This window comes from Mangifera indica, chromosome 6, assembly GCF_011075055.1.
Source record: "Mangifera indica cultivar Alphonso chromosome 6, CATAS_Mindica_2.1, whole genome shotgun sequence".
Taxonomy (NCBI): domain Eukaryota; kingdom Viridiplantae; phylum Streptophyta; class Magnoliopsida; order Sapindales; family Anacardiaceae; genus Mangifera; species Mangifera indica.
In genome coordinates this window covers 8,234,022-8,244,536 of record NC_058142.1, presented here as the reverse complement: position 1 = coordinate 8,244,536, position 10,515 = coordinate 8,234,022, and the positions used below count along the sequence as shown (strand labels likewise).

The 10,515-nt window shown below is 35.9% G+C and overlaps 1 protein-coding gene across 1 annotated transcript; it reads right to left on the bottom strand.

The window, feature by feature from the left end:
* Window positions 1-636: 636 nt before the first annotated feature.
* LOC123219016 (universal stress protein A-like protein) lies at window positions 637-2,119 on the bottom strand. The gene is made up of 4 exons (XM_044640669.1): window positions 1,942-2,119; window positions 1,522-1,589; window positions 1,289-1,410; window positions 637-742 (listed from the first exon to the last, which is right to left on the bottom strand). Exons 1-4 carry the CDS (start codon window positions 2,117-2,119, stop codon window positions 637-639), a joined length of 474 nt encoding a protein of 157 aa, XP_044496604.1.
* Between the last annotated feature and the right edge of the window lie 8,396 nt (window positions 2,120-10,515).

The window sequence follows — 10,515 nt, the reverse complement described above, 5'->3', positions numbered from 1 at the left end:
TTGCGCTACAAAATCTCATTTATACAAAGGAGTAAAATTGTTTAACCTTGTTATAATGGTTATATTCTTATAATCTCTAAATTATTAGCTAAATTGTATAAACCCCTAAAATGGTTATTAAATTACTCTAAATCCAGAAATTACCGAAATTTTATGACATGGGTGGTGAAAATATTCTAGCATTCCACGTCTCTTTCAATATCCTATATGCTGCCCCGATCATGACGAAGAAAAGTTTCTCTATTTTCAATATTCTTATCTAAATCCTTATATCTTGATTTACTGTAATAACATGAGAGTAATGGATCATATCAAATCGACTTCAACAAAACCCCCATTTCGCTTAGGCTCACTAGTTAGTGGGCCTGACAATGCATTAAAAAGCAAAAATGGAACGCATAACAGAATGCAAGCGAAAGAAATTGTTTAAATCATAAGAAAAAGAAAAAACTATTCTTTCCAGTAAAACCAAAGCAGTAGTCATAGTGTATCAACAAACAGGCTCTGTTTTGATTTAAAAAAGAAAAGAAAAGAAAAGAAAAGAATATTTCTTGCTTGCCTATCTTGTTCTATTATTTCTTTTGTCTTGGTACTCATTTTCTGGCCTCGCATTGACGATGAAGTTGGACGTAGTTCCTAAAGGGCAATATGCCTTTGAGTTGCCTTTTTATTAGCAGTGATAACAGGACAATCAGTATGCTTTATACAGTATTCAGCAGCGCTCTCGCCCCGATTAAAAAACCTAGAAAAAACATAATAATTAATACATAAATACTTCCAAAATAAGGTAAAAAATGAGGGCCAAAAGAGTTATTTCCACTTAAGGTATAGTGAAATCTCTAATACATATCTGTCAATTTTTAAAAACCCAAACACCAATCTATCATCTAATTTCAGTTAGAATTTTTAGTTAGGGTTAAAGATAAAACTATCATTTTATAAGTAATATTAAAAAATTATAATTTTATCCTATTTTTCCTCTCAGATTTTAAAAATTAATAATTTCACCCTATTTTCAAAACTTTCCTAGGGTTTAGCTTCCAAATCTCTAACGCTAAATCCAATATCATCATCAGTAATGAATATTTTTCGATGTCTCTTCTCCTTCCGACGGTCAAACTTCTCTTATTTAAAAGCTTAAGCAATATTGATTGATATTGAAAATAACTCTCAGCTTCGTAAAGAAAATGAAGTTGCTCGTCTTCGTTGGAGAGACAATATTTCATCTTCCCCAACGAAAATCATCTCCTGCTAGGTTTAGAACTATTGGCTTAAAAATAATGCATACCTCCGTATTGAAGCACGTTTTCTAATTCCCAAGACGAGGAGATCCGCGCCGATTCTTTGCGCTTCTTCGCAAATAACTACTTTAGGGTCATCCCCTGGAGCGGTCCAAGATAAATGAGCCACCTAGAACCATTAATTAATTAATTACAGTTAATCATGGTTTAATTAAACGAATTAAATCTTCTATGTATAAGAAGATAGGAATTAATTGAATGATAATCAATCCATGAATACCCCAATCTGAAGACATTTATTATCAAAATAATCCAGCATCTCAAGCGCCTCTTCATATTCTGCATCAGCTGCCCAGAACATTCATTTACGAATAATTATCAGTGGAATATTCTGGGAAACAAAGATCAAAACTCTGAAAATTCTTTTTACGTAAATTTGTTTTTCGTTTCAAGCTCGCGTACAGAAATTTTCACCAATTACTGATGATTTTCTTGATACACCTTCTTGAAACGCAGATTACTTGTCCGTAACATGTTTTTCCATTGAGTTTCTTGGAAACATTTGGCAGCCTCAAGATTTAATTGCTTCGCCGCCATTTTCCAAAGAAACAAACAGGACAATAATAATCCACTACACAGAAGTATTCGCTAAAAATTTTCTTAAACAGAAATAAAGAAGACAAAGAGAATAAGTACGTACGAGGGTATGGTTGGTGGACGTGGAGGATAAAAAGGCCGAAACGATCAACGTTAGTTCGAACAATGTTCTCGAGGATCCATTCGAAGGCTACCTTGCTGCGTTTCGAGGGGTTAGGATACCCTTTCTCGCTGGACTTGTTCACCGCCACCAATATGTCAGTCCTCTCCTGGTCGGCCATTTGTAGTTAAACTCACTCAAAAAGTAGTAGTAACTCAGTGAGTCAACTCTCTCTCTCTCTCTCTTCTTCTTGTACTTTTTTTTGGCTCAGTTAACACTGATGCTGATGTGTTCTGGAGTGAGAAACAAGCTAGCAAGGCAACAGAGAAAGAGGAACCTAGAGAGAAAAAGAAATCAGAGGTGAAGAAGGAAGAAGAAGACGCTGAACAGTTTCATAATTCTCATAACAGAACCAAAATTAGTTACACCCTTTTTTATATCAATTGTCCACCTCAGCATTACATTTCATTATTTATTTAACAAATTAAACGGCAGTATCCAACAAAAAACGACATGGCTCCTGATGAAAAGCGGCGTACAAGCGGCTACATTAGTGATCGTCGTGGAACGTCGACGTTTAAGTGTGGCGCTGGTTCAAATTTGCATCAGATGCTTCCTGTTTTTTCCAGAAGTTACAGAAGAACAATGATGCAAGGGTAAAGAGTCATTAAATACCTGATGTTTTCGTCGGCCATCTGATGCAATTACTTACTAATTAACAAGAATTGATCAAGAAGAAGAAAGAAGGAATTAGATATCATAGAGAGAGAGAATACAAGAACAAGAATGTGAGACGGAATTCTGCTCAACAAAATCGTAATTGTCATTCCCTCCAAGTTTTACATTTTTATACTCCACCTAGCATTAACGACGTCATACAAATTGTACTCCAAATGATAACGCTTTACATCATTTGCTTAACTACAAAACGACAGCGTTCGTACTTCTTCAACATCTACAAAACGACTTTCATGTGTTCCACTTCAATTCAATTACCTGTGCTTCTTCGCATCATCCTCCTGTCTTCAATTCAATTACCATGTGCTTCTTTGCGTCATCCTTCTGTCTTAACAGTTTGTATCAAATACTCCCCCCTCGATTTCCTTGTCCTCAAGGGAAAAAGAAGGGAATTGGTTACGAATGGTATCAGCAAACTCCCAAGTAGCAGTTTCGGGTGTCTCATTTTGCCATTGGATTAATAGCTTAACAGCTGCAGTGTTGCACCTACAAACCATTTTCCTATCAAGAATGCACTGAGGCCAGCGTTGTGGGGTAACCTGTGGAGGTAAGGTAGGAAAAACAACAACTCAAGAGTAAGCAAGTCGTAAGAGGGAAACATGGAAAACATCATGAATCGCTACATCAGTCAGTAGTTGCAGCCTGTATGCTATTGCACCCACTTTGTCTAAGATAGTGAATGGACTAAAGTACTGTGGCTGGAACTTTTGATTGCCTGAATGCATAGTTACTTGTCTATACGGTTGGAGCTTTACATAGACTTGATCTCCAATTTTAAATTGCCTTTCTGAACGTTTACAATCTGCCATCATCTTCATTCTGTGTTGTGCCTTTAATAAGTGTCGTTGGAGTACTTGTATGGTATCTTCACAGGAGCATAATAAGGCATCCACTGTAGATACTTCAGAGTCTTTAGGGAAGTAGGGAATATGTATGGGTGGAGAGTAGCCATAGAGAGCTTCAAAAGGTGTCATCTGGATGCTAGAATGATAATTGGTGTTATACCAATATTCGGCTAAGGGTAACCAATGCAGCCACGTGTTTGGAAGCTCCCTTGCCATGCAACGTAGATATCCTTTAAGACAACGGTTAATGACTTTTGTTTGGCCATCCGTCTGAGGATGGTAAGCTGTGGAAAACTTAAGTGTTACCCCTTACAGTCTAAATAATTCTTGCCAAAATTTACTTAAGAAAACAGTTCCTCTATCACTAATTATGCTTGTAGGATTCCCATGCAATTTGTAAACTTGATCCAGGAAAAGTTGAGCAACTTGGTGAACTGAGAAATGGTGTGTTAAGGCCATGAAATGAGCATATTTTGTTAGTCAATCCACTACCACCAAAATTACTGATTTTCCTTGTGATTTAGGTAGGCCTTCGATAAAATCCATGGAAATCTCATGGAATACTCCAGTTGGCAAGGGTAGAGGTTGCAAGAGTCCTGGTGTGGGTATGTTTTCAGATTTGTACTTTTGGCAAATAGGACAACCTCTTATCTTATGTAATTCCTCACAACTTTCCATATGCCTTTCCAGTATGCTACCGAGGCTAGCTTCTTCATAGTGACTATGACACCCGAATGTCTTCCCAAGGGTGAGTCATGAAATAAAGACAGTAGCTGGTGCTGCAAGGCTGAATTTGAAGCAATTACTAACTTTCCCTTTCTCCTTAATTGTCTATTGAGCCACTCATATTTGGAAAAAGCATTTGCATTATGTTCTTTAGCAGTTATTATTTGTTGCAAGTGGAAATCTTGTTGTCATGCTGCTTCAATCTTAGACAACAGCTCTTGAGGTATGATCACATCAATCACCTGATGAAACTCTTCATTGCAGATTCAAGAAAGAGAATCAGCTGCAATATTTTCTTTTCCCTTCCTGTAATAAATCTCATAATCATATTGCATAAGTTTGGCTAGCCAAGCTTGTTGTTTTGGTGTACTCATATTTTGCTCCAACAAATACTTCAAGCTTTGGTGATCTGTTGTGATCACAAAATGTTGTCCTCTCAAATAATGTTCCATTTTTTTTTTAAAACGAAGAGAATGACAAGCATTTCCCTCTCATAGACTGAAATTAATTAGTTCTGTAGAGATAGTGTCTTGCTAATATATGCAATTGGGTGGCCTTCTTGCATGAGAACAACTCATATACCCCTACTAGAAGCATCAGTTTCAACTTGGAAGGGTTGTGTCATATCAGGCAATGTAAGAACTGAGGTTGTGCACAGTTGATGCTTCAAGGTATCGAAAGAGTCCTGAGTAGAATTAAACAATGCAAAACCATCCTTCTTTAATAATTCAGTTAGGGGGCCAACCAATACTCCATAATTCCTGATAAACCTACGATAGTAACATGCCAATCCCAGGAATCCTCTTAATTGTTTTTGTGTTTTGGGCACTAACCATTCTTTAATAGCATGGACCTTTTGTGGATCAGTTGTTACTCCTTCTCCAGTGATGATGTAACCTAGATACTCTACCTTCAAAGCTCCAAAAGTGCACTTACTTCTCTTTGCATAAAACTGATTTCAGTTGGAGTACTTCTGCCAAATGCTTTAAGTGGTCTGTTTTGTCCCTGCTGTAAATCAATATATCATCAAAGAAGACAAGGATAAATTTTCTCAGGTAAGGTCTAAAGATTTTATTCATGACATTTTGGAAGGTGGAGGCGACATTGATTAAGCCGAAAGGCATAACCATGAACTCATAGTGACCCTCATGTGTTTTAAAAGTTGTTTTGTCTATTGAACCAGTCTCCATTCTTATTTGCCAGTAACCTAAACACAAGTCAATTTTTGAAAAGATTGTTGCCCCCTCCTAACTCATCCAAAAGCTCTTCTATCAAGGGTATTGGGTACCTATCTTTAATTGTTACTTGATTCAAGGCCCTATAGTCTATACACATCCTCCAAGTGCCATTTTTTTTTCACTAATACCACTGGACTTGAGTATGGGCTGTAACTATTCCTTATCACTCCTGCCTCTAACATTTCCTTAATCATTTTCTCAATAATGTCCTTTTGTAGGCTGTCATATCTATAGGGTCTCAAATTGATTGGTTGTACTCCTTCCTTCAACATAATTCTGTGGTCTTGAACTCTAGAAGGTGGTAACTATTTTGGCTCTTCAAAAACCCTGTTGTACTGACCCAACAATGTTTTCAACTCTGTCCATTATTCTTGAGTTACTGAACTAGAAACTTGTACTTCATACAGGTGGTTCGTTACTTCTATTGGTTGAGACCATAACAATTGAATTGAGGCTAATTGATGTTCTTTCTGAAACAACTTACACAAGTGATTCTCTTTAATCATAGTGATGCCTTTATTTCCTTCCCCTTGCAAAAAATATAAATGACCATCCTTCACAAATCTCATTGTTAGCTGCTCGAAATTTCAAGTAATATCCCCAAGTTCTGCTAACCACTGAGCTCCCAAGATTAAATCATAATTCTCAAGCGGTAATGTATAAGTGTCCACTAAAATGAGTTGTCCTTTCACCATGAACTTAAGTCTTTTGCACCATCCCTTACACTAAAGTTCTTGGCCATTGGCCACTGTCACCTGAACTCCTTTAACCTGTTGTATCAAACACCCTAGCTTGCGAGCAGTCTGTTCACTCAAAAAGTTATGTGTACTTCCTAAGTCCACTAATATGTACAACCTTCTTTTACCCTGCATTCCACATAATCTCATAGTTTCGGTAAACCATGCAGTGCTTGTAATGACAGTTGCATCAATCCATATCCTTCTAACAACTCTCCTTCCTTTGGCTCTTCAACCCTCTCAATTCCTTCACTGCCTTCTGTTTCCACCTATAGTTAGATCATATATGCCTGTTTCTTCTTACATTTATGGCCTAGTGTATATTTTTCATCACACCAGAAGCAAAGGTCTTTGGCTCTTTTCTCATCAAAGGTTTTATTAGTGGTTGCCTTTGTAGGGTAGGGATGTGGTAGCCGAGGCCCACTTGGGGTTGGTAATAACCCTGAAGATGTAATCTATTTTGGTATTGGATTATTGGTGACTGCATTAGGTACTATAGGTTTTTGGTTCATTAGCATTTGAAGGGTTCTTATTAGAGGTTTAGGTTGGTTGCTAAATGTTGCTATTGTAATTTCTTGAAGCTTAGCAAGGGAGTAAGCTTCAGTTAGAGTCTTAGGTCTAAACATCCTCACAGGCATCTACAAGGGATCAATTAAACTAGATAAAAAGAAGTTGACGACCTGGTCTTCTCTAATGCCAGCCCTTGGATACAACTCTTCAAAAGTGTCTAAGTATTGTTGAAGAGTACCTACTTGTTTCAGGTTACATAAATTTGCTAAAGGGTTGTCATACCCATAGCTTCCAAATCTTGCTCTCATTGCTTCCACGTACTCTTCCCAAACTACTGCCAAACCATTTCTAGACTTCAAGAAACTTTGGTGCCACTGAATTATTCTTCCCTCCAGATGCAAGGCTGCTATCTTGACACGGTCAACTGTTGACGTTCCATCCACCTTAAAGAAACACTCCACTTTTACAATCCAATTCTCAAAATCATCTCCAAAGAATCACGGAAAATCTAAACGTGTCTGTCTTTCCCATTGTTGTCTCAGTTCTTAGACGTTTCTTGGATGCCTTTCATCCCTTCGATTGATCGCTTGGTTCATAACCTCTGCATGTTGAATACTCAGGCCACTAACAATGTTCTTAAGATCCTCCATCGACTATTGCAATCTGTCTTGTGTTTCTTGTAATTGACCTTGTTGTCGAATTTCTGCTTCTGCGACTACTTGGGTTATCATTTGAGTAATCTCCCTCTTTAGCTCTTGATTGTGTGTTTCTGCCATAGTCAAAGAGGCTCTAATACCACTGATGCAATTACTTACTAATTAACAAGAATTGATCAAGAAGAAGAAAGAAGGAATCAAATATCATAGAGAGAGAGAGAATACAAGAACAAGAATGTGAGACAAGAATTCTGCTCAACAAAATCGTAACTGTCATTCCCTCCAAGTTTTACATTTTTATACTCCACCTAGCATTAACGACGTCGTACAAATTGTACTCTAAACGACAACGCTTTACATCATTTGCTTAACTACAAAACGACAACGTCCGTACTTCTTCAACATCTACAAAACGACCTTCATGTGCGTTCCACTTCAATTCAATTACCTGTGCTTCTTCGCATCATCCTCCTGTCTTCAATTCAATTACCATGTGCTTCTTTGCATCATTTTTCTGTCTTAACAGTTTGTATCACCATCGCTCTTCATTGTCATTGTTATGCCTTATTGTAGTTCTTAAGAGTGTCTTCAAATATTCAAAACATATTTCGGTGTGAAAATGGAGGAAAATGTTAGTTTTGACTTTTTATTTGATTCATTCTTGGTCAATGTTATACTTGGATTACACAATTACATATATAAATAATATATTATTGTCTTGCTTTTACCTTGATAGCCCAGCCACCTAAGTAAATGTGTTTTTTTTTTTTAAAAGAAAACTCCAATATGCTCGGAAATATCAAGTGGCATTCCTCTGTTTTTATAATTTTCGTTCATTCTGTGTTCTTGTTTGATCAAAATTCATTGTTGGGTAAGTTTCTGAGAGTTGGCATTGATGATGATATTATCAAGTCTGTGATAAAGATAAATGTTCAGAGATTGCACTTCCATAATGAGTGATCAATATACTATTTTTAGTTAAATAGCTTGAAGCATTATTGCTTTGTCTTTTAGTTTAATGGGTTCTTGGGAGGTTATGTTTTCAGTGATCCAAATGTTGAATTGTTGCATTTCCTGAGTGAATTTGGTTGTCTAGTGAGCTTGAGGCTAATTTGAGAACTGGGTTTTTTGGTCCTTGTGGCCTGTAGAGGCTGAAAAGTAGCAACTTGAATTTTGATTACTTTTGCCTTTTGTTCAGGGGTCAGTCTTGTAATATGATTCCTGTTTAAGCGGTGATTTGGTCTTATCAGCTTCTGCTGCTTGAAACATACCTGTGTGCTAATCTTAATTACATATGATTGTGTAGACGTCAAGCATTTGAGCTTTCTCTTTGTTAGGTTTAAACTTCCCGGTTGCTGACAATGAAAATTTCGAGTGAGGACGGAAAGCAGTGTCTCTTTGATAGGCTTCATATTTCTGTTTCGAAATTTTTGTAATGCCCTTTCTATGTTTGATTTGAGGAAAATTTAGGTGATTAATTTGCTTAAACTATAATGGAAGCCAAATTCTCCGGCTTTCTAAAGATTGTGAGTGTAATCTTTAGAAGGATGTCCACTTCTAACAATAGAAGCCCTGAAATATGTGATTCTTCCCTAGACAAAACTTGAAAATCTGAGTGTAACAATTTTAAAATCTAAATAAAATCTGCTAATTTTGATTATAGGGAGAAATTACGATAATAGGAAATTTATAGTTCTTTTTCCTTATTTTTTATAATTGTGCATCATTTTGAGACTTTGAAATAATTGTGATTAGAACATAATCAACGTTAATAAACATATTTTGAGAATCAAATTCTTATTATCAGTATTGTTATAACAATAAGAATATTCATCTTTGATATTATATTTAATAACAAGTAAATATTGTTATAACGATAGAGATATTTATCGTAAATATTATATTTAGTGACCAATAAATATTATTATAATGACAGAGATATTTATTATTGATATTATATAAACGGTGAGAATATTAATCATTGATATTACTATTTTAACAAGAGGGTTTACAACTCTAATTATTTATATTAACGATGTGACTTTTCTTCTCGTCGTCAATATTTTTAGCAATAGAAGTTATAATTACGGGATTTTTTCTATTGTTAAAGCTCTTTAACGATAAAAAATAGATTTTTAACAACTAATTTTCCTCTTATTATAACCCTTTTTTTGTAGTGTATGTGGCTCAAATATATAATTTAAATTTGTGACTTATTGTTAAAACGACGTTATTTAAGAATTATTTACTATAATTCAAATCAAGTCATAAGTCAAGTTTAAATCGAATCGAGCTATCTATCCAGCTCGCAAGCCAAATGGGGATGAACTTTCTATAGCTCGAGTTTAACTCAATTTTAAAACGAGTTAAACTTTTTAATTTGAGCTTGATGTATATTCAAAGTAAACGAATTTAAAATAAGTCTAGCCCTACTTTCAGCCACGGCCTTTTCTTGGCTTTTTTGGGGATTCTGCTTCTGCTTTTTTTGGGCTTATAATTTTAATAGAATTATGTGCGCTTTTAAAGTGTGGGCCGCTAGGTTCGTTTCAAGGCTTCGGGCCTTATAATTTGTTCTCAGTTGGCCTACACACGCTTTGTCGTCTTGTTTATATACAAGAGACGACGCGTCATCTCATTATGAAAATGAGTAACTGACGAAACTGCTTCCTTTTTTAGGTTAGATCAGCCAATCGGTGTGTGATTGAGTAAAGGGCATGGATGACAATTGTCGTTCTCCTCAAAAGGCAATTGATGATATGCCGCCTAATGGAAGACTCGTGTACAACATGCCGTCAATCCAGAGGTTTTTGAATGGAGACCCATGAGATTTAGTAAGTAACTTAATGCCCTAAATCCAGAGGCACATAGCCAACTTATTTTATTTTATTTTTAATCTTTTTTGTGGTCGAATCTTTCACCTAAGTAATGAGGGGAGGTTAACATTAATATTCCACATATTTATTTTAAGTTACATTATATGCAATTTAGTTTCTGTAGATAAATATAAAGACTTAATTTATGTCCAAGAATATACTCATATTGAAGTGGAAGATTCTAACAGTATGTTGCTAAGCTAATCTCCCTAGGGTTTACTGTTTAGTGATCACACTTTGTTAAGTAAGGTCAC